The sequence below is a fragment of the Lynx rufus genome, unplaced genomic scaffold (assembly GCF_022079265.1).
Source record: "Lynx rufus isolate CCGP_SWC_20201006 ecotype Redwood Valley unplaced genomic scaffold, mLynRuf1.p SCAF_6, whole genome shotgun sequence".
NCBI classification, from domain to species: domain Eukaryota; kingdom Metazoa; phylum Chordata; class Mammalia; order Carnivora; family Felidae; genus Lynx; species Lynx rufus.
Genome location: NW_025814878.1, coordinates 2,110,873 through 2,138,628, shown reverse-complemented (window position 1 = coordinate 2,138,628; position 27,756 = coordinate 2,110,873). Strand labels below are relative to the sequence as shown.

At 45.3% G+C, this 27,756-nt stretch overlaps 2 protein-coding genes and 2 non-coding genes across 4 annotated transcripts; 1 reads left to right on the top strand and 3 right to left on the bottom strand.

Moving 5' to 3' along the window:
* ACAT2 (acetyl-CoA acetyltransferase 2) lies at nt 1-16,354 on the top strand. The gene is made up of 9 exons (XM_047102197.1): nt 1-91; nt 695-829; nt 4,147-4,328; nt 5,772-5,889; nt 12,812-12,955; nt 13,807-13,929; nt 14,506-14,660; nt 15,230-15,340; nt 15,967-16,354. Exons 1-9 carry the CDS (start codon nt 37-39, stop codon nt 16,135-16,137), a joined length of 1,194 nt encoding a protein of 397 aa, XP_046958153.1. The 5' UTR covers nt 1-36; the 3' UTR covers nt 16,138-16,354.
* Nucleotides 16,272-27,756, bottom strand: TCP1 (t-complex 1). Its single transcript, XM_047102196.1, has 12 exons — nt 27,471-27,756; nt 26,533-26,618; nt 26,205-26,333; nt 24,623-24,720; nt 24,138-24,248; nt 23,419-23,600; nt 22,908-23,034; nt 18,575-18,750; nt 18,085-18,208; nt 17,586-17,778; nt 17,070-17,233; nt 16,272-16,576 (listed from the first exon to the last, which is right to left on the bottom strand). The coding sequence occupies exons 1-12, from the start codon at nt 27,532-27,534 to the stop codon at nt 16,360-16,362; spliced, it is 1,671 nt and encodes a 556-aa protein (XP_046958152.1). The 5' UTR covers nt 27,535-27,756; the 3' UTR covers nt 16,272-16,359.
* Nucleotides 17,895-18,026, bottom strand: LOC124529518 (small nucleolar RNA SNORA20). The gene has a single exon (XR_006966405.1). It is a non-coding gene; the product is annotated as a small nucleolar RNA SNORA20 (small nucleolar RNA).
* Nucleotides 24,334-24,473, bottom strand: LOC124529523 (small nucleolar RNA SNORA29). The gene has a single exon (XR_006966409.1). It is a non-coding gene; the product is annotated as a small nucleolar RNA SNORA29 (small nucleolar RNA).

Below are 27,756 nucleotides of genomic sequence, written 5' to 3'. Positions count from 1 at the left end.
GGCCCTCAGCAGCACGAGAGGTTGTGGTGCGGCAGGATGAGTGCAGGTTCCGACCCCGTGGTGATCGTCTCGGCGGCGCGGACCGTTATAGGTAAGTGGACGGCGGCGGCTAAGCCGCGGGGACTCCGGGACCCCTGGGACACCCTGGACTTTGCACCTCGCCCTTCCCGGCCGACCACCCGGCAGCCCCGCCCTGTCCTCGCCAGGTGATGCCCACTCCTCTTCGCGTGCTCTGATTGGATCCCCGGGTAGAACCACCGTGCCGCCTGACTCTCCCATTGGATGGCGAGGGTGGGCGCTCTCTCTCTCTCGTCCTCTGATTGGCCAGCTCCAGGAGGAGCCATGTCAGCCCTGTGGCCACAGGGGCGGGGTTGACGGGTGGTCAGAGCAGGGTCGCGGCGGTGAATGGAGGTTTAGTGAGAATTGCCGTCCCGCGCTTAGCGCTGTGGACGTTTCAAAGCCCTCGGGCGCGTGGGACCGTCGACCCCTTTTGTTAGGGAAGCGTGGGCCGCGCCCATCTGCCAGCGCTTGGGGAATGGATGCGCAGGCTTCCCGCGCGTCCGCGGCTTCCCGATGATCTGGCAGCGTTCCGCGCGAGTCTCGCCTGGGTGAGAGTCACACACGCTCCGCTCTGTACCCTCACGAGCCGCGCTGGACGCCCTCCTCATCTCCCCCGCCTGCCCTTCTGCCCTAGGCTCCTTCAATGGTGCCTTGTCCACCGTCCCTGTCCACGACCTGGGCTCAACGGTCATCAAAGAAGTCCTGAAGAGGGCCGCTGTGGCTCCCGAAGAGGTGTCAGAGGTCATATTTGGACACGTTTTGACAGCAGGTAACTCCTCAGAGACCCCGGCTGAGGTCAGGTTTATTGGAAGCAACCCATCGACACGTCCTCCCATCCCCGCTCCCGAAGCTGAAGTTCTTCACTCCAGAGATGTGCCCACGGCGTTCCCGCTGTGGGAATTCTTCCTGTCGGCCCTCTGGCAAGCCCCTTCCAGTTTAACACTCCTAGACTTTCATCTGCGTGTCCGGATGAGCCTAGACTAGACCACCGTCCCCCACTGCCTTTTCATGCTGTAGACCCAGGGCCAGCCTCACGCATCCGAGAGTATGCACGGCCCTCCATAGTCCCCAGAAATGTACACATTCAGTACAAAAGTGTGAATTCCTCCTTTGTGTCTCGCACTGTGCCACCTGCTGGGGATAGGGCAGAGGTAAGGGCCTTGCGCCCCGCGGTAGGCTCCCTTCCAAGTTGGCCAGGTAGGTTGCACTTCCTGCTCCTCACGGGGGTGTCTCACTCCCTGGGAATAGGTGAGTCACCAGAGTGCTCCTGTCTCCCTTCTGGTTCCCACTGTCTACGGACTGGTGATCACTGGCCATTCCTACTTATTAATAACCAGATTCATGTTCACTCCGTAGCATAAATTCCAATTATCGCTAGTGGTAACTGGTAATGCTCACTTTTGTCCTTACCCTGTCTGAGACCTGGCCCTTTTTTTTTTTTTTTTTTTTTTTTGGTGTTTCTTACTTTATAGTTTTGTAGTTCCTCTTCCTAATTCTCCTTTCTCAAATTGTCCCTGCGGGCCTACCACTTTCCCTTGACTCTCCAAGGGCTTTAAAATAGGTGAGTAACACTCTCAGACTGGCAGCCTTCAGCCCACATCCTCCTTCCTTCCCGGACCCACGATTCAGACTTAATTCAGTTGCCATACGGTACTCCATGTTGGTTTCTCTGTTCTCTCTTCCACGCTTCTTTTCTATAGTATCTTTGCAAATTAAAATACAAAGAATAGTGATGTTTATCAAGGGCCTGCTGAGTGTTGGGCCTTTAAAGCACTGTGCTTACTGCTTTCATTGCTTTATTTAATCCCGTCAGTAAGTCTGTTGAATCGTATTCTCTCCATTTTCGAAATGAGTGAATGAGATTTTGAAAGGTCAAGTCACTTATCCACAGGCACAGTTGGAGATGGAGCTAGCATTCCAACCTTCATCTGTCCTACTTCTTAAGCCTAGACACCCCCCATAACCCTATAAAAATGTTTAGCTGATCACCTGCTGTGCACTGGGCACTATTTTTTTTCAGCTAGGGATAAGCAGTGTTCCTATCAGATAGAAATCCTCATTCTCATGGAGCTCACGTTCTGCTAACTGCTAGACTATTAATTATGTTTAGCACTCATTTCTTACCTTTTTTTTTTTTTTACATTTTTTAACGTTTTTATTCATTTTTGAGAGACAGAACGTGAGCGGGGAGGGGCAGAGAGAGGGAGACACAAGATCCAAAGCAGGCTGCAGGTTCTGAGCTGTCAGCACAGAGCATGACACAGGGCTCAAACTTACTGCGAGATCATGACCTGAGCCAAAGTTGGACACTTAACCGACTGAGCCACCCAGGCACCCTGCGCTCATTTCTTACCTTGAAGATGGAGGTTATGGATAAACACATAACATCTTTATGAAGGAATCATTTACTTAAATGCATTTGTAACTCACTGTAGCTTAAAAAGCAGGAGCTTCAAATAATATATTCTTCTTTATTAACTAGTATGTTGAGTTCAATTTAGAGGTATTTTGATTCTGTCACTTGAACGATTTTTCCTATATATGTTTTAGTTTCAAGGCTACCAGTCTAATCCGAGAGAAAGAGCATTGTAATAAATATAATCTCTAAATTTTTGTCCATGAGCTATTGGCGAGTTTTTTCCAATAAACTCACTGAGGAAAGGTGCTAGGTATGGGTCTATCTGAAATTTGCAATAGAGTGACCACTGTACAAATATTGATCCTTTGGTAATAGGCACTGGGTACTGAGAATATTTGAAACTTTCAACTCCATTCCCTTCCTTTTTTTTTTTTTTTAATGTTTATTTATTTTTGAGACAGAGAGAGATAGAGCATGATCGGGGGAGGGTCAGAGAGAGAGGGAGACACAGAATCTGAAACAGGCTCCAGGTTCTGAGCTGTCAGCACAGAGCCCGACGCGCGGCTCGAACCCACGAACTGCGAGATCGTGACCTGAGCTGAAGTCGGACGCTTAGCCGACTGAGCCACCCAGGCGCCCCTCAACTCCATTCACTTCTGTGCTACTTTATGTATGTGATGTATTTCTTTCGGTTCCCTGAAGGAACAGTTCCCACAGTTGAATTATGGAAGGGTATTTGTCAGTTCTGATTTTGCACATGTCTTGTTACATAACCAGTTAACCATGTGTGATGAATATCAAGCAAAGAAAGAAATACTTCTTATCAGAGGTTTTCCTCTTTAAGTAACCCTCTTACTGTGCCAGGTGCCTTAAAGCCATGATCATGGAAGCACATGGCCCTAGTTAGAAACATGGATGATGCCCAAGTTCTGCCCTGTGTTTATGGGGGAGTGTGTGCTGGGGCACCTGGGTGGCTCCCCAGTCGGTTAAGCATCCGACTCTTGATTTCGGCTCAGGTCATGATCTCATGGTTTGTGAGATCGCGCCCTGACTCCAGCTTTGTGGCGACAGTGCAGAGCCTGCTTGGGATTCATTCTCTCTCTCTCTCTCTCTCTCTCTCTCTCTCTCTCCCTCCCCCTGCCCATCCCCCACTCACACTGTCTCTGTCTCTCTCAAATAAATAAACTTTTTTTAAAAAAATAAGGGAATGTGTGCTTATTCAGACCCTGTTGAAAGATCAAGAAGAATGTTTCCTTCTTAAAACATTTTTTTTTTCAATGTTTATTTATTTTTGGGACAGAGAGAGACAGAGCATGAACGGGGGAGGGGCAGAGAGAGAGGGAGACACAGCATCGGAAACAGGCTCCAGGCTCTGAGCCATCAGCCCAGAGCCCGACGCGGGGCTCGAACTCCCGGACCGCGAGATCGTGACCTGGCTGAAGTCGGACGCTTAACCGACTGCGCCACCCAGGCGCCCCAGAATGTTTCCTTCTTAAGATATTAATCGTTTCCTTGTGGAAGAGGAAACTTATATCCCTAAAATATAGAACAGCACTAGATAATCCATATTCAAGAGCTAGATTGTGGCAAGGATAGAGTGTGTACAGGCCTTTTTCTGTCTGGCTGGGAGCGTGGCTTGTTTCAGCTTGGCTGGGAAGTGACAGGAGCCCAGTGGAACATTTTGTTTCTCTTTGATTGCTGAGAAGTCTCTGTGTTCCCTCTTCCAGGTTGTGGGCAGAATCCCGTTCGACAGGCCAGCATGGGTGCAGGAATCCCTTACTCTGTTCCAGCGTGGAGCTGCCAGATGGTCTGTGGGTCAGGCCTCAAAGCCGTTTGCCTTGCAGCCCAGTCAATAGGGACAGGAGACTCTACTATTGTGGTTGCAGGAGGCATGGAAAGCATGAGCAAGGTGAGGCCTCTGAAGAAACAACTCTTGCTGACCTCTCACTAATAAACTCATTTTGCCACGGCAGAGTAACCTGGTGCATAGCAGAGCTGAGACCAAACAGTAAACAAAGTAAAACTGGATTCAACCTTGATCCCTATGTGGATGTTAATTATTCTTCCGAGCTGGGGGAGAAATCCAGGTTGTAGAAAAATCCTGTCAACCAGTGTGACTGGAACAGAATTCATTTTTTTTTTTTTTTTCTAAAATGTTACCAAAGCATAAAGTGTGTCCCAGATTTAACCTGTTACATTAGTTGGTTGATATCCTTGGTCTTAAATTTCTTTCTCATTGTATGGAAACGTAACAAACAGATGTTTGCACTTATTGTCCTGTGCTTGACAAGAAGGACCCCAGGGACCAAGGGACTAAATTTTGTTGACCGTTTGGAGACATCGAATGTGGAAAAGAGGACCACCGAGTGGTACCCTTCTCAAATAGGTTTGCTCGGCAGAATTTCTTTCCCCAAGGCCCATCCCTCAAATTGGCATGGGAGTGAAAAGAAAAAAGTATATCACCAGCTTCCTACAGGCAGTTCAGGGTCTGACCTGGGGATCCCCTAGACAGGGCCAAATCAGCCCAGGAGGAGGTAAGTTGAAGGTAGTGAACATGATCAGAGTGATTCCGAGGGGACCATGCTAATATCTGTGTAGTACTTTACGAGGTTTGTAGCTTTTATACATATAGTCACAACAGCCCTTATAGGGTAGATGGTATCATTCCCAATCCACAGGTCAGGAAACTGAGGCCCAGAGCCAGGATTCAAATATCAATTTTCTGACTCCAAGTTTTTCCATTCTATTTTAGCTGCTATTGAGTTGGTAGGAGTTAAGAGGACCCACACCCAGAAAGCTCTCCCCATTAATTAGGTCTCCTGATTGTTCTGACTGTAGGCATTATGTCTTGTATCGAAATGAGTAACACACAGCGTGATCACTTATGCCGTTAGATTAGCTCCTCATTTAACAGATAACTAGTTGTCTGCTTTGGATTCTGTGTCTCCCTCTCTCTCTGCCCCTTCCCCACTCATGCTCTGTCTCTCTCTGTCTCAGAAATAAATAAACATTAAAAAAAAAATTAAAAAAAAAAACCCAGATAACTAGTTGCCTCTTCGGAAAGACTAAATGGAGTTTTTAAGGACACAGGACACAGAATGGATAGATTTGGTGGTAAATGGAAATAGGTAGGTAGGAGACTAACAGCTTCTCAAGAGTGGGTAGGATAGAATTGTGTGCTGATTCCAGGGGTCTTCAAGCCCTGGGTGGGAGGAGGATGGGCCGACTGGGGAGAAGGATCACCGGGGGGACTAGGCGAAGACCGGGGAGCCACTGGATAGTTTTGAGTGGGATCCTAAGGAGAGGACTAGTTACAGCCAATCCTAAGTCCACTTGTATTTCTTGTTTCCAGGCTCCTCACTTGGTTCATTTGAGGGCAGGAGTCAAGATGGGGGAAATGCCACTGATGGACAGCATACTCTGTGACGGGCTTACCGATGCATTTCACAACTACCATATGGGCATTACGGGTAAGGCAGACACAGCTGAAGACAGACTAACTGTAAAAAGGTGTCCGAAAGGTCATGTCATAGTCAGCTCTGCAGGTGCTTTCCTCTTTAAGGTCAGGGACCATGTCCTCATCATTTTGTATCACTGATGGCAGGGCTAGTTCCACTCGGGTGAGCCCAACTGAGGAAATAGCCTGTCTCTCCTCTGTGACTCCTTGATTATGGCGGGATGTTACAGGTGGGTGGGACTTCAGAGCTCTGATCAACCTCCCATTTCACCGTATGAACAGACCAGGGCCCCAAACGGTGGTTTCGTGGCAGAGGTGGTATCAGAGGTGAGCAGGTACTCCTGGCACCTCATACCGCACTCTTTGCACCATATGACCTGGTTTTCATTAGGCGTCTGCGGTTCAGGTTTACTGGCCAGGCAACTGGAAGGTCAACAGAACTGCTGTCTTGAGTCATGAGAAAGTGGGGGAAAGAGCAAGATTCTAAGCAGAGGGAACAGTGTGTCTAAAGGCAAGGAGGGAGGGGCGTGGAAACGTGGGGAGCAGAGAGAAGCTGAGGCATCTTGTCACTACAAGCGAGGGCGGCCGCGGGGAAGGCTGGAGAGTGTGGCCAGACTGCGGGAGGCTGTGTTCCCTAACAGGGTGTTATCATAGTGTCCAGGCCGGAATTTCTCCAAGTGTGATATTCCAGCTGTGTCCACATCACCAGAGGCTGTCAAGCCTTGTCTGAGGTGTTCTGGGCTGAACTGTGACCTTCCAAAACTCATATGTTGAAGCCCTAACCCCCAGGACCTCAGAATGTGACTGTGTTTGGGAGTTGGGGCCTTTTAAGGAGTAATCAAGTTAAAATAAGGCCTTTAGCGTGGTCCCTAATCCAATCAAACTGGCATCCTTAGAAGAAGAGGAAGAAATACTAGACATGGCAGCATAGAAGAAAGACCATGTGAGGATACAGTGAGAAAGTGGCCAAGGAGAGAGGCCTCAGGAGAAAACAGACCTGTCAACATCTTCATCTTGGCCTTCTGTTCTCCAGAATTATGTAAAATAAATTTCTTTTGCTTAAAAAAAAAAAAAGAAAAAGTCTCAGGCCATGATGTAGGCATTAGTAAAGACTAGACCTCCTAATATAGACAAATAGAAAACTGGTCAAAACATATCAGCAACTGTTTTCAAATATTAGCCAACAATCATGTAAGACTAAGATTCTTTTTTTTTCCTCCTAATTTGGGCCTTTTTTCATGAGGACCTTCCAGAACCTTCTGTATTACCACTTGGGGCTCAGCCCCCATTGCTCCACACCTTAGCCTTTTGCAAGCTCCTGGCAGGGATGGTGTTGGGAACAATCCAAATTGTTTGGAAACAAATCCTCCCCCTTCTCTCCAGCTTTAGATAAATGCTGTCACTCTGGGAAAGGTCCTGCATCTTGTCCACAGTGGCTCAGGCATTTCCAGTGCGGTCGGCCCCAGCAGTAGGTGGGGGATAGGGGCAGTTGCCAGGAACTGCCATTTCCTACTGGCTGTTGTCCCTTCCTTGCTGGTACCACTCCCTGATGGCTTGTTCTAACAGGGGTAGATGTATTCCTTCCACACAGGGCAGCACCAGGGGCCTTCCCCATGGAGCCTTCATCTGATGCCTGTCAGCTCTTTCCTCCCTCAGCCTGGGGAAACCCTCCCTTCTAGATTTATGTAGAGGAACATGTTGTTCCTCTCCCTCTGGTGCTTGAATTCCCCAAAGACAAGGTACAGGAAGGAAGTTCACCTGGGCTTGGAATGGCTCTACCAACTTGGTATAGACCAGGATCCGGAGCTCTCAGATCCACACTGAGCCTTCACAGTAGATCAAGATTGAGGCATGTCTTAGAGGCATGGCCTGCCAAATGTTCTCAGTGTGCCCCCGTCGGGAACTTGGCTAGCACTGACCAGGGAAGGTGATAGATCCCGAGTTTGGGCATCATCCCAAATAGTTCAGATGGATTTTTGAAGATTCCTGTCAGGGCATCGTGGCACCTTCTTTCTGCCCTGCGTGATCCTGTGACGAGGGAGGGGTGGGTTACCAGGAGCACCTTGCTTTCTCCCCAAGGCAGTTTCTTGCCCTGCCTCTGGGGTCCTCTCCCTGAAGGGCTGCTCTAGGGCTCCCCTAGACGAGAGCAGGGGACTCACCCACCCTGCAGCCAGCCATGGTGCCAATGCCCACACCGGTGCCACCTCTACTTTGGCTGCAGTCTGTCACAAGACTGAGATTCTTGAAAGAAGGGAAAACCCCACTGTCCCTGACTTTCTGCCTGGAGGAATAGTGGCCATTGAACTAGGGAGGCAGAGGTCAGAGTTTGGTGCTGCTGAGATGGCTAGATTTTGTGGGGCAGAGTACTAGAGAGAAGGGAGCTAGAAAAGGAGCCCCGGAAGTCTCCATAAGGGTCTCCTCAACACTTTGGTCAAATACTCAGATGTATGTGTGCAGGGCAACACCTGCTGGAAACAGCTGCTAGAGAGTTGTGAACTGGGAGACTCAGGAGTTCGGACCAGCCAGAGCAGAAACTTTACTGAACCCCCTGGACACTCCCTTGACATCTCAGAAAGGTCAAAGTGTAGGGTAGGGCTCTAGCCCCAGAGTAAGGACTACTCTAGACCCAAACTAATAAGCTTAAAAATCAAGCTTCAAAAGGATCCGTATGATCTGCCAGCATGTTAATGGGAATGACACTCATTACCCTTGCTTAAAGATCATAAAATGCACATGTTCAACAGTATAACGACTGTAATGTCCAGCATGCAATAAGAAATTTCTAGGCATTCACAGAAATAGGAAAATGTTAGCCCATAACAGTAGAAAAAACGGTCAATAGAATCTGATCCCTACAATGACAGATACTGGAATCAGCAGACAAGGATTTTAAAGGTGCTGTTTTACCCGGGTTTACGGGCATAAAGGAAAACACGACTGAGGAACATGTAAGGGAAACCTTAGCAGTAGAAGGGAAAATACGCACAAAGAAGTAGATGAAAATTAGAACTGTGAAGCCCACACTCTGAAATGAGAAACCCACCGGATAGCCTAATGAAAAACTGGAGACGGAAGAGAGGGTCAGCGAATTTAAGGATAGAGTAATACATACAACCTGAAGAACACAGAGAAAAAGATTGAGAAAAGAATGAATAGAGCCTCAGGGATCTGTGGAACAAAGTAAACTGGACTCACATGCACGGAATAGGAATCTTGGAAGAAAGAGAATGGAGGCAGAAACATTATTGAAGAAACAATAGGTGAAAATTTCCCAAATTTTGTGAGAAACAAAATTCGAACACCAAGAAAGACAGAGAGTTGCATTTCGGCAAGCTAGTAAAACTACCAAAAACGAAAGGATAAAAATACAGAAATTGGGGCCCTTGAGTGGCTCAGTTAGTTAAGCATCTGACTCTTGATTTTGGCTCGGGTCACAATCCCAGGGTCGTGGGATTGTGCCCCATGTCGGGTTCCACACTGAGCACGGAACCTGCTTAAGATTCTGTCTCTGACCCAGACTTGTGGTAATTTTCAACAAAGTTTCCAGTGTAATGAAATGGGGAAAGGAAAACCTTTACAATGAGTGGTGCGGGAATAAGAGGGTCCACAAGCAACTGGGAAAAGATGACCCTCAGCTCCTACCTCACACTGTAAACAGATACTCATTTGAGATGAATCACGGATCTAAAGATAAAAACCAAAGAAGTCAACATAGAATAGCTTGTAAACCTGGGGGTAAGACAAGACTCAGAAGGCAATAAACTTAGAAGATAAATTAGATAAATTAGATTTCAAAAATTAAAACTTACCATCACTGAAGGCACTATTAAGAAAGTAAGTCACCAATTAGGAGAAAATATTCATGATACATATAAGAATTCCTATGATAATAATAAAAAGACAACCAATTGAAAAATGAGCTAAAGGGGCGCCTGGGTGGCTCAGTCGGTTAAGCTTCCAACTCTTGATTTCAGCTTGGGTCATGATCTCATGGTTTGTGGGTTCAAGCCCTGCATGGCGCTCTGTGCTGACAGTGCGGAACCTGCTTGGGATTCTCTCTCTCTCTCTGCTCCTCCCCTGCTCGCTCTCTCTCTCTCTCTCTCTCTCTCAAAATAAATAAATAAAATTTAAAGAAAGAAAAATGAGCTAAAGATTAGGCACAAATTTCACAAAGGAAGATAGATGAATGGCCAGTCAGTGCAAAAAAAGTATTCATCATTACTACAGGGAATGCAAATTAAAACCACAATAAGATGCTGTTCTACACCCCCAGAATGATGAAGATTAAAATGACTGGATATTGGCAAGGATGTGAAGCAACTAGAACTCTGATACATTGCAGCCATAAAGTGGTACAACTACTTTGGAAAAAATTTGGCAGTTTCTTTACTAAAGACACATGAAAACATCGATCACTAAAAGCTTTGCACAAAGAAGTTCATAGCAGCTTTATTCATAAGAGCCAAGACCTAGAAATGGTTCAGGTATCCATCAACAGGAGAATGCGTAACAACCACTCAGCAGTAAGAAGGAACAAACAGCAATAACCTCAACAATATGACAGTGCTGAGAACAGACACTGAGTTGCATTTATGGTGACAGAAATCAGAATATTACTTGCTTCAAGGAGGGGGAGATGGGTAAGAGGCATGTGAGAACTCTCTGGGGTGATGGAAATATTACATATTCAGGAGATACGGTTGCCTGCATTTGTCAAAACTCGTTGAACTATACACTTAAGATTTGTGTATTTCACTCTGTGTAAGTTTTACCTAATCAAAGAAAAAAGAACTGTAAACAAATATCGAGCTCTAGTTATTGGGTTTGCTTTCTCTCCAGTGGTGTGGGATAGCAAGTTCTGAAACCACCTTGTGTATATTCTAGATTTGAGCAAATGAGTGACTATATTGAGGATAATGGGAGCCAGGCTTCTCACTATTGTAGGAGGGAGTCCACGAAGGGAAAGGGCGAAGCGTGCGCTGGTGGTGTTAGGTTACACTCAGAGAATGCAAGGTACCACCATGAGTGTGTATACATTTGCAAATCGTATGTGTATGTAAGTTCCTAATGAACCGGCACAGGAACAATGACATGCCAGTAATAGTGAGCAGTCCTAACACCCGGATCTTTATTTCTAAATGCCTTCTCCACTAAGGAGAACTAAGGAACTAAGGTTCCTTTGAGAAGTGTCCACGGTAGGACAAAAGTGCTAAAAAAAAAATAAAGTTTTTCTCCGGCGCTGTCTGCGGAGGTGGCAGCGCCCTACTTGGCATCATGGCTGCCTTCAGATCTCTGGTGAAACCCAGGAATGTGACCAAGGAGTTCATCTGGTACCAGTTAAACTAGTATGTTAAAATTAAGTGCGACTGGTAGAAACCCAGAGGCAATGACAACGGGGTGCTCAGAAGATTCAAGGGCCAAATGTTCATGCCCAGAATTGGTTACGGCAGCAACAAGAAAACAAAGCACATGCTGCCTGTTGGCTTCTGGATGTTCCTAGGCCACAAGATCAAGGAGCTGGAGGTGCTGCTTGATGTGCAACAAATCTTACTGTGCAGAGACTGCTCACAGTGTCTCCTCCAAGAACCGCAGAGCCGCTGTGGAAAGAGCAGTCCTACTGGCCACCAGAGTCCCCAGTTCCAATGCCGGGCTGCACAGCAAAGAAAATGAATACACAGCTTATGTGCACATTGTATTTGTGTTAGTAAAACCATAAAACTAGCAAAAAACAAAAAATGAAGAAGTGCTTAGAGCACACGGGGACATGTCGGAAGGGCTCAGGAACCAGCTTAGAGGACGCCCACTGCCCGAATCTTGAACAATTTGAACATCAGAATAAATAATGGTAGTTACGGGCTATGTAACTTATTAAATGAAGGAAAAATATTTGAGTTCATACTGATGTCAGCATGATACATGGAGGGAAGGAAAACACCAGTTAACATGTACACAAGGAAGGTTGGAGTTGGAAAATCATGAATGCGGAAAGTAGCAGGTGAAATTTGATGAGGAAGAAGTATTTTTTCGCAACCTCAAAATAACTTCCCATAAATTACTGATAAGTTATAAACGGAAAAGTAGTAACTTTACCGTGTAGAGAGGCTTGAACCAAGTGATGAAAGCTAACGGCACCTGAGGTGAACTAATACCACAGGCATCCTGATAAGATTCACTGAGATCATGTCCGTGGTATGCCTGCTTTTCTGCAAAATCTTAATCTAATCTTGAGGAAACATCAAACCTAAATTGGAAGACGTTCAATAAAAGAACTGGCCTCTGCTCTTCAAAAAATCCAAGTTAAGAAACACGAAGATAGTATGAGGAACTATTTCAAATAAAAAGAAACTGAGGAGCTGTTTCACTATTAAGTGTAACACAGTGTGTGATCCCTGAACTGAGCATCTAAATTTAGCTACAGAGGACATCATTGGGACAATAGGTGAAACTTGAATCTGGACCACGAATTAGATCATAGTATTGTATCAATGTTAAATTTCCTGATCTTGATAACTGTGTTTATGTAAGAAAATGGCCATTTGGGGGAAATATACAGGGAAATTAAAATTGAGGGATAAAGAGGCAGGATTATAAATTTTTCTCAAATGGTTCAGAGAGAATGATAAAGTAAGTGGGGCAAAAAAAATATAAAACAGTTGGTGAATCGGCATAAAGGAAATTTCTGAAAGTTTAAAATTATATAGAAGGGAAAAGAGAGAAGGACGGGAACAAAGAAAATGGCTTCTAAGATTTACTGCAACATTTCCAAATTCATTGCCACTGTGAGGCAAGATGGCCACAGAACACTGTCGCAGCCCATCGGTGAGGCTGCTTGTACTCGGCGCTCCATGCTTGTTTACATGTGAAAAACTTGAGCTACCGAGAGCCAGTTCCTGAAAATGTTTCTTTTGCTTTATTATTATTTTTTTCTTTCACAGCTGAAAATGTAGCCAAAAAATGGCAAGTGAGTAGAGAAGATCAGGACAAGTTTGCAGTTTTGTCCCAGAACAGGACAGAGAGTGCACAGAAAGCTGGCTATTTTGACAAAGAGATTATACCAGTTTTTGTGTCTTCTAGAAAAGGTGAGTATCTGGATCCTAATGGTTTAAACAGCAGCATGCCTATTTATAGGTAAGAGTAATACTCCACAAAATAATATATAGGAATGTTTATAAATTGTGTCTTTCAGGTTGCAAAGAAAAGATTGATCTTGGATACGTCTTAGATGGCGGGGCTGGGCGGGGGCGGGAGGCATGTTTATGGGGTGTGGAAGGGTTAAGAACATAGGCAGCTGTGTTAGCACTGGACCCTCTCGGTCCCAGAGTGTCCACACTGTTCTGTAGATACAGCTGGTTTCATGTGAGAAACTGGAGCGTTGGCTCATGGTTATTAGAAGGCAACAGCTGACCTTTTGTCCCTACAGGCTAATTCTCCTCGGAAGTGAACATTCGTTATTTCCTGTATGTTTTTGTTTACATATCATACATCTTGAGGGTGGATCTTTTTGGGTCACTTTGCTATTATCTAATATGGCGTGCTCTAGTCAAGGGGCTATTACTGGTAACTGTTCCGTTCCCCATAACTGACGTCACTTATGTCCAAGCCTCATAGCTTTGACGCTCCCGGGTCCAGGCGGTTGTAACCAGACAAGTCCTACGCTCACACCTTAACTTTTCGCACGAGGAACTGCCCTCCTCAGAAAGGGCCGTGCATATGGAAAACACTCAAAATGTCTCATGAGGACAGTGCTTATAAAATGTTCGAACACACACTTTTTTATTAGTGTGTACTTTCCTCTTGGAATAAAAGTATTTTTGATAAGCCTTCCTTCCAAGTATGAATCTTCATGCATCATGTCTCAGGACTCCACCATTCCTAGCACGCCAACTGCCATCTCTGTGGTAATCTTGGGGAATTGATTTTCCTTGTTCAGGTCTTACTGAAGTGAAAACAGATGAGTTTCCTCGCCATGGGACCAACATAGAAGCCATATCTAACTTGAAGCCTTACTTTCTCAAAGATGGAACAGGAACAGTCACCCCAGCTAATGCTTCAGGTCAGATTTGCCAAAGGGCAGTTGGGGGAAAACCGTCTTCTGCTAGGCCCCACCAACTAAATGCCTTCTTCGTTTCAATTATTTTTTTGTATACAAATGATCCTAAAACCTTTAGTTGCTCTAAGGGAAAATGTAGTTTCTCTGTATTTGATCATTACTAAGTGTTTACATTTTTGACTTAATGTATATGTGAAAGAATGGATTTGACTCCCTGACATCCTCACTAGACACAGGCGAAAAAGCAAATTAGGGAACCCCAGAATTTATCTACTACCTCTGTGCTTTTCCAAAACCAGCAACTCCCAGTACCTCCCGTGAAATGAAGACTATTTCTTCCATTTCTTTTCTTACCCTCCCCTCCCCCAGCTTTCCTCAGTTAGAACATTCTGTGGTCAATTATGTCATATTCATATTACCAAACTTACCATTTCCAATTACATTGTAAATAGGAATTACAGCCAATGAATTTGCCAAGATGTATTAAGAATAATTTAACACGTCTTCACGTGTCAGAAAGTAGACACAGGCGTGTAACTCAATGAGCATCTCAAAACTCCAGACTTTCATATTTTACAGGAATAAATGATGGTGCTGCCGCTGTGGTTCTTATGAAGAAGTCAGAGGCCGACAGTCGAGGGCTTACACCTTTAGCACAGATAGTTTCCTGGTCACAAGTAGGTGTGGAGCCTTCCATTATGGGGACAGGACCAATTCCGGCGATAAAGCAAGCTGTGAGTCTAGTTCTGAATGTTAGCACCTGTCCTTTGCTTTGTTGGTTGAATGAACCCCTTTGGGACCAGACCAACACCCTGTAATTCCGTTATTCTGTCCTCTGTAAACCTTGGCTCAGATCCTCTCCACTCCAAAATGTCAAGATCGAGCCTGGTTTTGTTTTCCTTTTTATTCTTATCAGATCTCATTTTCCCTTTAATGGAATTCCTCCCTAGCCTTATGCGAGCGTATTCCTGCAGCTCTACCTCTAGTCCACTTTCCCACCACAAAGAGCAGCCGAGAACATTTGGGTCATATGCCTTTTAGGGGTAACTGATAATCCCCTAGATCATGTCACCTACGTGTAACCCGTTACTGCTTCAAAACTTTAACTTTAGAATCTCCAAGGGATATTTGATCCTTCATGTTTTGGAACTGGTGTCACCAAGGCAAAATGTGGTACCACTAGGCCCCTGCTGGAACATCCCAGAAGAGATCCTTCAGTATCAGTCTATTCTTTTGAGTATCTACAATGAAGGCAGGCTCCACCTGAGTGTTCAGACCTCTATTCCATTCATCTTTCCTTCAGGTTGCAAAAGCAGGTTGGTCACTGGAGGATGTGGACATATTTGAAATCAATGAAGCCTTTGCAGCCCTGTCTGTTGCAGTAGCTAAAGAACTTGGATTAAACCCAGAGAAGGTAAACCCGAGCAAGCAGTCGTGGGGATAGCTCACAAGTGAACTCTCACAATGCAATTTTAAGATTGCAAACAGCAAAACCCACGTATAGCTGTTCCACAGTATCCCTGGTATTGGCCAACCGGCCAATAACTAACTTGTGGGTGGATCCTGGCTAAGTGCCTGCTAGGGCTGGGGAGTTCTTTTATTGCTTCCCGAGGCAAAAACCCTGGACTGTCTATTAGTTTACTTCTAACGCCAACAGAGCATTGACTCTTCTAAACTAGTGAGATAGGGTGGATGTCACAGTGGTATAAACAGTATACCTAAACAGTAAAAATGAAAGTGGAATTTGAAAGGATGGTTTACTGGTGTAATGTTAAAAGGGTAAAGATAATTTACGATTTTTAGCCCTGGGCACCTGGGTGGTTTCAGTAGGTTAAGCCTCAGACTTGATTTGGGCTCAGGTCATGAAATCACGGTTGTGGGATCAAGCCCGGAGTCAGGCTCCACACCCAGCCTGCTTGGGTTTCTCTCTCCCTCTTGGCTCCTCCCCACCTCACATGTTCTAAATAACTATTAAAAAAACCCCACAAAACTTTTTACCCTATGTCCACAGAATAACGGTATATATTTTTCCCCCCTTAGGTCAATATCCAAGGAGGGGCGATAGCCTTGGGCCACCCTCTTGGAGCATCTGGCTGTCGGATTCTTGTTACCCTGTTACACACAATGGAGCGAAAGGGTGGACATCGTGGTGTGGCTGCCCTATGCATTGGGGGTGGGATGGGAATAGCAATGTGTGTTCAGAGAGGATGAAATTGCTTAATGAATCATGCCGAAACTAAACTGAAACCTCATCTCTTCTTACGCTAACAAGGTACTAAATTGTAATATGTGAAATCAGAGGACCAAAGTGAGAATGGAAACCATCTTTCGTAAGAACCCAAGGCTTGACAGCTTGTTATTTTTATTAATGTGTAATACTCAAGATACAAGATAACTGCGTCTAACATTGTTATAAATAAAAGAGAAATGAGATCAGTCATCAAGGGCTCCCGAGTGAACGGCATCTTCATAACCTCCATGCTTATCATCTTTGCTTTCCGGGTGTAATTTGATAAGATCATCAATTCGAAGAATGGTAATTGCAGCTTCTGTTGCAAATTTCAAACTCTTAACTTTCACTATGGTTGGTTCAAATACTCCTGCTTGTTTGTTGTCTCGGGGTTTACCATTGACCAAATCAAGACCAATCCTGCAAAAACAAGACAAAACAAAACAAAAACCAACCAAAAAACCATTAAGTGATTTCTTACATAACGCACACCTATCCCATCTCATCTCTTTAAGAGATGAATGGCTTCACCATTCAAATGTTAATCTTGGGAAATGTAGGGACCTCAGGATAGATCCCTTAAGACTACAGTAGTTGACTGTAAGTAACAAAATAAGTACCGAGTCATAGAAAAGCTTAGATAGATACTGGGCTCCCAACATCATTCAGTATCTTAAACAGGGGCTCCTCAAGAAGATACGGATGACCCAAAAATAATCCCCTGGCCTCTGTGGGACCTTTGTGCAGGTGTAGTGACTGTCCAGAGAAGCAGGGAGAGGCTGGGACTCTGAGCTGCTAACTAAAAATACACCAATGCTAATCACTAGTCATCATCTTTTATTGGTTTAAAACAAAGCTAAAGTGCCATACACGATACACAGATGACTGTGAAAAAGGGAAATTGTATGCTTACCATTTTAGATTTTTGCGTTCTGGGTTGACTTGAGCCTCATTATGGAAAGCTCTTAACTTTGCAACCAGATCTGTGGAGTCTTGGGCAGCATTCACGGCCAGTGTGTTAGGAATAACAAGAAGAGACCTTGCAAACTCTGCAATAGCAAGCTGCTCCCGAGACCCCTGAGAAGAAAGACAGCGAAGGGTCTTAAAACCCAAAGCGGCAGCAGAGGACCGAGAAGAGTATATGTACTTTTGAACGTTTATCTTATTTTAAAAGAGAAAGCGTGCGCTACCTGGGGAGGGGCAGAGCGAGTGAGAGAACCCCAAGCCGGCTTCGGGAGTCAACACAGAGCCCGAGGCAGCGCTCGTTTCCACAAGTCAGGAGATCATGACCTGAGCTAAAATCTACATGCCGATGCTCCACGGACCAAGCCACCCAGGGGCCCCATCAGGGAAGGTACATCCACAAAAAGCCAAAGATGGTGCCCCCCCGCCCTTCTTGAAAAGAAAGCACAATTCTACGTGTTCTCACCATGCTGGTTGCGTAGTTTTCGAGGTATATGGAAAGTGCCGCTTCTACAGCACCTCCGCCAGGAACCACAGATTTGGACTCCAAGACTCTCTTCACCACACAAAGAGCATCGTGTAAAGAGCGCTCCATCTCATCGCACATGAAATCATTCGCCCCACGTAAGATGACTGATGCAGACGTACGAGCCTTAGTGCTATTTAAAAAAGTAAAGTGAAATTCTTAATATATTTTCATAGACGTCTACAAAGAAACCCACCGTAAGCACCTCGACTGGAAATCCTGCTCACGTGGTTCACCCAGACACAGAGGCAGTGTCTGGACCGCGCAGAAGAGATGAAATGGTTATTCCATCTCGTGGTAGCGTACGGCCTACTATTGTTCTCTCCCACGCGTATAACTGCTCTGATCACTGAAAGACTAGAGCAGCAAATCAATGGGAAGGCGATCCGTTCCCTTACTAATAAAACCCGTGCAGCTTGATTGAGAAAGCAGCTCTTACTTTTTGATCAAGATCAGTTCGTCATCACAAATTCTCTCCTGTACCACCTCTTCTGCTTGTCCCAACATTGAAGCTTCGAAAGTTTCTTCTCCTTCCAAATTGGCCAGGGTTGACAAGATAGTCGCTATGAAGATGATGACAAAGATCTGTAAACACTTTTCCCATGAACACTTTCATATGCTGTCCCAAATTCAGAAACATTTATGATAAGAGCAACGTACAGACAGGCATCAGATAAACCACTGTCTTTTCAGCCTAACACGGAACCATGACCTTCTGAGGTCAACACATTCAGTAAGTTAAAGAGCTTTTCCAGTAACGTGGAAAATGGCTCTATGAGACGTATTTGTAGCATAAGGCATTAAAGGAGTAAGATGTAAAAAAACCACTGCTTCTGAAACTGCTTAGTGATAACATTCCAACGTAAAGAGACACTGTCTCATATACGGTAACGTGACACGCCGCAGCTGGGAGCGAGCAGAGGACTTACCTCCAGAAGCTTTAGCGATGCGTTTCAGGTCCCTTTTTAAAACTCTTCGAACTGCCATAGCACCTGTCTCCACAAAATACTTCAGACACATGTCGTCAATTCCACCGGTGGTTAGAATAACGTTGGCACCAGTTGCCAGGATCTTCTGAATCCGTTCCTTGGTGATATCAGATTCTCTACAGAGATGAAGTATTTGGGTAATAACCCAAAGTTATCTTCTGTGTGGTTAATCTAGTTCCAATTTCCATTAAATACTTCACATAAAATAACTGCAGATTAAATTACATCAAACACTCTTTCCCTTCTGTGACCAAAATTTAAACAACTTACAGAAAAGTCCAAGAAATTAAAATTACCACTTAGTTCTCCCCCACCCCAATGTGAGTTCCTGAGAACCAAGGAATGGCATCCCTGCCTTTAAGGATCTGGCAGGGAAACACTGTCAACCATACCCTGGAAAAGCATTAGCTACAACGGAACGCAGAGATGACTGGGAAGCAACATGCAGCCTGCCAGGTGAGGCAAGGAAAGCATGAAGGTCTGGAGTCAAGAGGAGTCCAGGGTGGAAATGACTAGTAGGAACAGGGGCGCCTGGGTGGCTCAGTCGGTTGAGCATCGGACTTTGGCTCAGGTCATGATCTCGCGTTCAAACGTTCAAAAAGGTACACATCCGGCTCCGTGCTGACAGCTCAGAGTCTGGACCCTGCTTTAGATTCTGTGTCTCCTCTCTCTCTGCCCCTTCCCCACTCATGCTCTGTCTCTGTCTCTCAAAATGAACAAACTTTTGGGGCGCCTGGGTGGCTCAGTCGGTTGAGCATCCGACTCTGGCTCAGGTCGTGGTCTCGTGGTCCGTGAGTTCGAGTCCTGCGTCGGGCTCTGTACCAACAGCTCGGAGGCTGGAGCCTGTTTCGGATTCTGTGTCTCCCTCTCTGACCCTCCCCCGTTCATACTCTGTCTCTCTCGGTCTCAAAAAAAATAAACATTAAGAAAAAAATTAAAAAAAAAAAAAATGAACTTAGAAAAAAAAGTTTTTTTTTTAATTAAAAAAAAATGAACTTAGAAAAAAAAGTTTTTTTTTTTTTTAATTAAAAAAAAAATGACTAGTAGGAACAGAAAATGAACGTTTTGTAGAGTTAGATGTTAAAGTGTCTCGGGCCCGTTAAGAAATTTAATATTTTTATTTATTTTTAATAATGAATTTAGAGAGTATGCACGAGTGGGGGAGAGAGGCAGAGGGAGGGAGAGAATCTTAAGCAGGTTCCACGCTCTGTGTGGTACCCAACACAGCTCCATCCCACAGCCCTGGGATCGTGACCTGAACTGAAATCAAGTGTTGGACGCTCAACTGACTGTGCTACCCAAGCACCCCAATTTATTTATTTTTATTTAAGTAGACTCCACACACAAAGTGGGGTTTAAACTCACAGCCCCGAGATCAAGAGTCACATGCTCTACTGACCGAGCCAGCCAGGCACCCCAAGAAGTTTAACATTTTTAAGTAAGAGTATTATCCGTGTTTTCAAAAGGATGCCCCGATGTCAATGTGGGCACCACACTGGAAAGATAGAGGAATGAGGCGAGGAAGCAGTAACTGGAGGCACAGGAGCGTATCTGATGCGAACAGATGTTCTGAACAGAGAAGTCCCAGTTTACGGCTTGGTGACAGGGAGGTTCAGCCAGTGACTCCCGGCGTAAAACAAAAACTAACAGGTTATGGGGCAGGACGAGAAAGTAGAGTCTGGTTTTCAAAAGATGCGTCCAAAGCCCCCGTGTTAATCAGGCGAAGCTGCCAGGAGGAGGGCACAGGACAGAAATCACAAGCAAGCTATGGGGAAGGGACACAGATTTGAAAAAGTCAACATGTTATAGATTATTAAAACTATTTCACTTGTCATTCAAAGGGCTTCTTTAAAAATAAGACCAAGACGAACCCCAAGGCAAAGCGGTCTATAAACTGTGACAAATGCTCTGGGCCACACGCCGCAGGATGGGCAGCGGCTGCGAAGCCAAGCATATCCTTCAGGCTCTGCCTTCAGAGCTTCTGGCCCAAGTCCCACAAACACAGAAACTGCTGACGGGCGGGAAGAGCAAGTACAGGAACTCATGGCAGAGCACACTTCAGAGGGAAAGAGAACAAGCTGTTCTCTGAGCTAAAAAAATAAGCAGGCAGAGAGTATAAGCGGACGGAAGAACGTTACTAGGGGCCGGCAGGGGAGTCTGACGGACTCTTCCAGTTGTGGCTGGACCACAGCGGAAAAAAATACTAAGACAGGAAAAAACCTATCCCAGAGTGATGGGAAGCCTACAAAAGGCTCTGCCTTGGAAATGACGAGATGACCGTGGCTGCTGTATGGGAAATCGCCTGGGAGGGGCCAAGAGTGAAACCCAGAGGAGCAGCTTAGCTGCCCCTCGACAGGGGCAAGAAGATAGGAAGTAGATGAATCTGAGATTTAATTTGACGACAGAAATCAAGGGGTCTTGGTGATACATTAGAAGGGAGAAGGGCATTAGGTAAAAAGAGCCAAGGTATTTCCTAGTTTTCTGCCTGAGGGGTCCCCATCGCTAAAATGCAGATTTATGGGTATCACCCAAAGTTCGGTTTTAAACATACTGAGATGTGTAAGAAGCATTCACAGGTGTCTGGAGCTCAGAGCAGCACATTCTGGAAGTCTCCAACACGGGAAGAATACCCGCAGTCACAGGAATGACGAGGGCTTATTCTGGGGAGAGCAGAGCAGACCCCGGGGCTGCCCACGCATACAAACACAAGACGGGGCAGCACCACCGAGCTGCCTCCCACCTCCCAGTGTTTCAAGAAGGAAGTAGTCACCAGCTCGAGAAAGGTCAAGTGAGTTGAAAGTGTCTACTGAATTTTACACTAGAGACGACTAGCGACCTTAGCAAAAGGTCCTCCACCGGAGGGCACAGCTGCCAAGGAGATGAGACACAGGGGTGCCTGGGTGGCTCAGTCAGTTCAGCATCCAACTCTTGATTTCAGCTCAGGTCATGATCTCACGGTTCCTGAGATCGAGCCCCAAGTGGGGCTCTGTGCTGTCAGCAGATTCTCTCTCTGCCCTTCCCCCGCTAGCATACTCTGCCTCCAAATAAACTTTAAAAAGAACCAGAATTAGTAACTGAATATGCAGCTTGAGAACAGTCACCTTAGAGGGACTGATCGGCCTCCAGTAGAAGAAAGGACACTTTGTTTACAGGAAGAAAAAAATACATAGGCAGATCTGAAAGGCAAAAAGCATGACTGACTTTTGGCAAAGACTTCTTTTTTTTTTTTTTTTTTCAACGTTTATTTATTTTTGGGACAGAGCGAGACAGAGCATGAACAGGGGAGGGGCACAGAGAGGGAGACACAGAATCGGAAACAGGCTCCAGGCTCTGAGCCATCAGCCCAGAGCCCGACGCGGGGCTCGAACTCACGGACCGCGAGATCATGACCTGGCTGATGTCGGACGCTTAACCGACTGCGCCACCCAGGCGCCCCTGGCAAAGACTTCTTGTAGCTTGGTTCAGTTACTGTTTTTTTTTTTCTTTTTAACCAACCAACCATTAAAAACAAACAAACAAAAAAAAAGAGTGAGTGATACAGTCCAGTGGAAGCAGGCAGTCACAATCCAAGGTAGCGGTCAGAGTCTAGCTCTGGAGCGCGTTAACAAATCAGGAACAGCGTTAGCGTCCCCTGGGGCCTGGCGTACAGGGCACACACAGTGCACACTCTACTACTCAAGGAAGTACATTCCTTGGCAGGTCTGTAACATTAGTCACTCCTAAAACCGACGTTCTACGAGGTTTCGTTGAAGTTCTATCACCCCGGGTCTATCTTAAAACACCAGATCACCACATTTTCTAGCCTTCCAGCAAGTTTGACTCTGGTCAAAAATCCTAAATCTTGGGGGCGTCTGGGTGGCTCATTTGGTTGAGCGTCCATCTTTGGCTCAGGCCATGATTTCATAGATTGTTGAGTTCGGCTCAGGTTTGTGAGTTCAAGCTCCACATCAGGGTCTGTGTGGACATCTCAGAGCTTAAAGCCTGCTTCGGAGTCTGTGTCTCCCTCTTTCTCTGCCCCTCCCCTCCGCTCAAAAATAACACATTAAAAACAACTTTTTTAAATCCTAACTTTTCTAGTCCTCTGAGACACCACATTTTAAAAACTCCAGCTGCATAATCACCATCCTCTGCTACCTGGCAACTGATTGATTACTTGCTGTTATCTAGGAGATGTCACCACTCCTTAGGATCCTTTTTCACTTGTCACCGGCTCTAACGAAAGTATCATTTCCAGACACCGCTTTCAAAGGTCAAAAATAATCTCTGAACATACCTCTGTCTAATCTGGTCCAGTTTTTCAGGGTCTGTAATAACCACCTGTACACCAAGCTTCATTTTTGTCTTCTGAAGGCTGAAGTCAAGGCAAGCAATCTTTGCGTTCACTATTCTCTTGGGCATGCCTGCAATTGAATGTAACGTTAGATAACTGTGAACTGTAACGATGTCACGTTTTATAAAATAGGGGTATTCTTAAAGCCTGATTAAAAAATAGCAAGAAATATTAGGTTATGTTATCTACGAAGACAAAAATTTAGATTTTATAACATCTAACCATAGAAACAAACTTTTACGGCCTTTACGTGGTCTTTAACTTGCGTTTTTCCCAAGCTTTATGAGCTTAAGTTACACAAGCGGAACTGAAAAAGTGATCTACAATTTCCTCTGCCCTTGGGCTTTACTGAAGAACTGTTAAGTGCAAGTCATGGAGCGCTCCCCTAAGGAGGTATGGTATGTATTCCACGGACGGCAAATTTTGACCCTTAGTACCAAATCCTGAGGCTTACCCTGCGATCCCACCACACAGTTGAGTGCGTAGCCACTGATGAGCAGACTCTCCGTCTGACTCCTCCCGTGCGCTTTCAGGATATTAACAGAATTGACAGGATAGCGAGGCTGGCCCCTCACGTCTGTGTATTTAACTGCAAGCACAGCATCTACTACCATATTCGCAAAGAAATCACCATTTCTAAGCCAACAATTAAGGAGAACAAGAGACACAGAATGGATAATGGGTGCTCACAAAAACCAGGGTAATTCTTTAAAAAAAAAATTTTTTTTTTAACGTTTATTTATTTTTGAGACAGAGAGAGACAGAGCATGAACGGGGGAGGGTCAGAGAGAGAGGGAGACACAGAATCCGAAACAGGCTCCAGGCTCTGAGCAGTCAGCACAGAGCCCAATGCCGGGCTTGAACTCCTATACCGCGAGATCGTGACCTGAGCCGAAGTCGGACGCTTAACCGACTGAGCCACCCAGGCGCCCCAAAACCAGGGTAATTCAAATGCACTTCCTTTTAACCATTTCCTCAAAAAAACAAAAAATTGTGCCGTCAAAATGTTAAAATACCATTTATTGCTACCTGCTATTACTATTATACGCTATTGACTTTCCCCCTAGGAAAGCAAGGAAGGAAGCAGACAATTTCAATACAGTATCACCCGGCACAAAAACAAGATCTTACTCTTTAAAAAGCCTCAACTTTATCGAACCATCACAAGGATACATTCCGATGATTTTGGAAGACATCGATGTCTTAGCAGCATTGATCAGGCAATCTCTTCCGAGTTCATCTGTGTTAATAATTAGATTTTCACTGATGTATCGCACGGCTTCCCTGTTTGAAGTGTGTAGGAAAAGACATTCATAAATTCACTACTCAAAACATTGTTTTCTCACAATGGCAAAACGTCACGGGGACCAATTTTTTGTTCAGCCATTTCATACAGGAGGAGGACACAAGTAAGTCCTCCCTCGTCAGATCACGGCAATTTTTATCTATCCCATAAGCATAGCCACCAAAATCTATTATTGGGAGAAAATGTGGTAGTCAAATGGGAAAAAAAAATACTAGCCCTGTTTCTTACTCAAATATCACTACTAAAATGTGACTTTTTCAAAATAAATTTAGTCATTAATAACATTTACAGAACACAGGCTTTTTACAAATAACATCAGATAACGTAAAATCTTCCCTGACCGCAATCTTACTTGCAAGCAAGTCGATAGCCACTAATAACTGACGTGGGATGAATCTTCTGTTTGACTAGTTCATCGGCATTTTTAAGAAGTTCTGCTGCAATTATAACCTGTTGAAAAAGATTCATTGCTCTGACAGAGTCTGACAACACGCGCCTATGTAAAAACAACACTGCAACAACGATCAGCTAGTGTTAAGTGGTGACGATGATGAATAACTGGTTATTGGAAACCTGGAGAAAAGAGAGCTATACACAGTGTTTTATTTACATGCAGATGGCCAAAGCAAATAGGAGCCAGGCCACACAATGGTAGAGAACTGCACATCTGTTACCTTTAAAGAGGAAGTGCTCAACAGAAGCCAAGTGAAGACTGTGACTATTCAAATGATGTCTATTGTTTTAGACTATTACTTGGTCGATCTTAAAAATCATTCTTCTAGGGGTAACTCAATCAGTCGGTTGAGCGTCCAACTTCGGGTCAGGTCGTGATCTCAGTTTGTGAATTCGAGTCCTGCACCGGGCTCTGTGTTGACAGCCGGGAACCTGGAGATTGCTTCAGATTCTTTGTCTCCCTCTCTCTACCCCTCCCTTGCTCACACTGTGTCTCTGTACCTCTCTCAAAAACAAACATTAAAAAACATTTTTTTTAAATCATTCTTCTAAAGATATTACAAAACCAAAAATTCTGTCTGCTTCTTCTAGGAAAATTATCACTTTGTTTTTAAAATCATAGTAAAGTTATTTAGACAAAAACTATTCTCATTATTTCAGAAGAGGTAGATCCCATTCTTTCATGAGTTAACGTTTAATCTAGAAATACAAAGATTTTCCCCACAAACCACTGGCCTGCCTCTTCACAGTGAATTATTATTTGTTCCTCACTCAATCCTGTTTCTACACTACACAACACACCACATCGGCGTGCTGGATGATCTTCCAGAAATTTGTATTGTTACTGATCACATTTACTTTTTCACGCTCCCATTTTGAACCCATGAAATTCAAAATGCAAACTTTTTTTCTTAAACCCAGTAACATTTCTTCCCTAGATAATTATAAAGAGAAAGTTTTAGGAACTTCTAAGTTTCAGGTGGCGAAAACATAAGACCTTTTAATGAAACTATTAAAAAAAAATACCCTTGTGTATATGTATAGATACTGTTGTGGCTGAAAAACTCAGGACACTTGTGAAAACCCACATTTACTTTTACATTATTTATTTTGAGAGAGAGAGAAAGTGCAAGTGGGGTGGGCAGAGAGAGGGACAGAGAATCCCAAGCAGGCTCCATACTGTCAGCACAGAGTGGGATGTGGGGCTGGGATCTCAAGAACCGGGAGATCGAGAGTCTGACGCTTAACTGACCGAGCTACCCGGATGCCCCTGAAAATCTACATTTAAACCGAGCGGACCGTATTATCTCTTAAGTTTCTCTCCTTTGTACAAACTACACGCGCTGGTTTTTGAATTCTGTCTATCCCAGAAGCAAAGTAAATTTTCTCCCCCTTGACTTACTTATAAGCTTCAGTTTGTGAAAGTCCATTCTAGGAGAACAATGAGTCTCTAGCCACCTACCAGGTAACCAACTACCTACCACGGAGGTGGTTCCATCTCCCACTTCTTTGTCTTGCAGATCAGCTAGCTCACAAAGAACTTTAGCTGCTGGATGTTCGACCTCCAGTAACTTCAGGATGGTTGCACCATCATTAGTAATGGTCACATCCTAAGAAATGTGCAGGAAAGAAAAGAGACAACACAATCACGTGCAGACACAGGACAGCCTCTAAATGAACACAAACCCCTATTATCACCTTTGCTGCACCTTCCAATACCAGGATTATAATAAAAGCAGAGAATTCACATTAATGGTGAAGAACCATCATTTCTCTTTAGAGTAACACACGACACGTAAGTGTACTTACACCAATATCATCCACCAACATTTTATCCAAGCCAACTGGACCAAGAGAACTTTTTACAATATTGGCAATAGAAGCTGCTGCCATAACTGTAGAAATAAAAAAAAATTTTTTTAAACCCACTGCTCCAAATGACAACCATTTCAGCCTAAAGAAGGTGACACCCAACAGCCTCTGGATTTTCCAAATCTACCAATCTATCCAAATTACTTAAAATGGTTAAGATCGGCAAACATCCCTGATTTCAAAAGTGTCCACGCTCTCAACTAAACAGCAACCAATGTCTTAATCCCTCTTGTTTGCTACAATAACCTCACTTTCAGTATCACTTATGCTAACGTTCAACTGAGATTTCGTCAACCAATTTTACTGTAAAAACCTGCCGGCGATAGGTGGATAAGGTTAGGATCTGGACATCCGGGCACCTGACATGTACTGCAGATAATAACCAGTGGGGTACAGTGGCCCATTTGCTGGACCGTGGCCATTTGCTCATCAGTACAACCAGCAGTTAAAGCTAGCGTTTTCGGCTTAATAGCCCAAAAACGAGGTCCAAAGATTGAGACCACGCTCCTCCTGGTTAGAATCGGAACATACGAGGCGCAGGGCACCCGGACCAAAGGGGACGTGGGGCGTGACCAGCACGTGTCAATGCGGGCGGCTGGTTTTCCAGGCTGGGGAGCGCTTCTCAACTCCCGGGCCTGGGAATCCACTGCCAACCACACGCAGCGGGGACAGTTCTCCAAAACGTGCTGGGTGTTCCGGAAATCCTCCCCTACGGGAATAGAGGGCGCTGCCGCCCCGCCCCGCCCCGCAGAGACCGGACTGGGCCCTTTACCGGTACAGATGAGGAAAGCGCAAGACCCGCAGCCCTGGCTCTAATAGGGAGGGCCGGGATGGGGCCGGGAGGCCGGCCCACGGCGGGCCTTGTTCTCCCTTACCGTTCTGGGAGCGGATCGCCTCCCCAGTGCTGCGGTCTCCGAACACGGATAAAGGCCCCTCCATCTTCGCGGCGGCGTGCACGTCGAGTTTCACCCTCACCGCAAGGAACCAGCGTACGGGTCCCGACGCCCGGTGGCGGCCACAAGAGCGGTGGCGGCTGCGGCGTGCACGTCGAGTTTCACTCTTACCGCAGGGAACCAGCGTACGGGTCCCTACGCAGGGTGGCGTCCACAAGAGTGGTGGCGGCTACGGCGTGGAACGGGCCTGAGCGAGGCCGCGGAGACT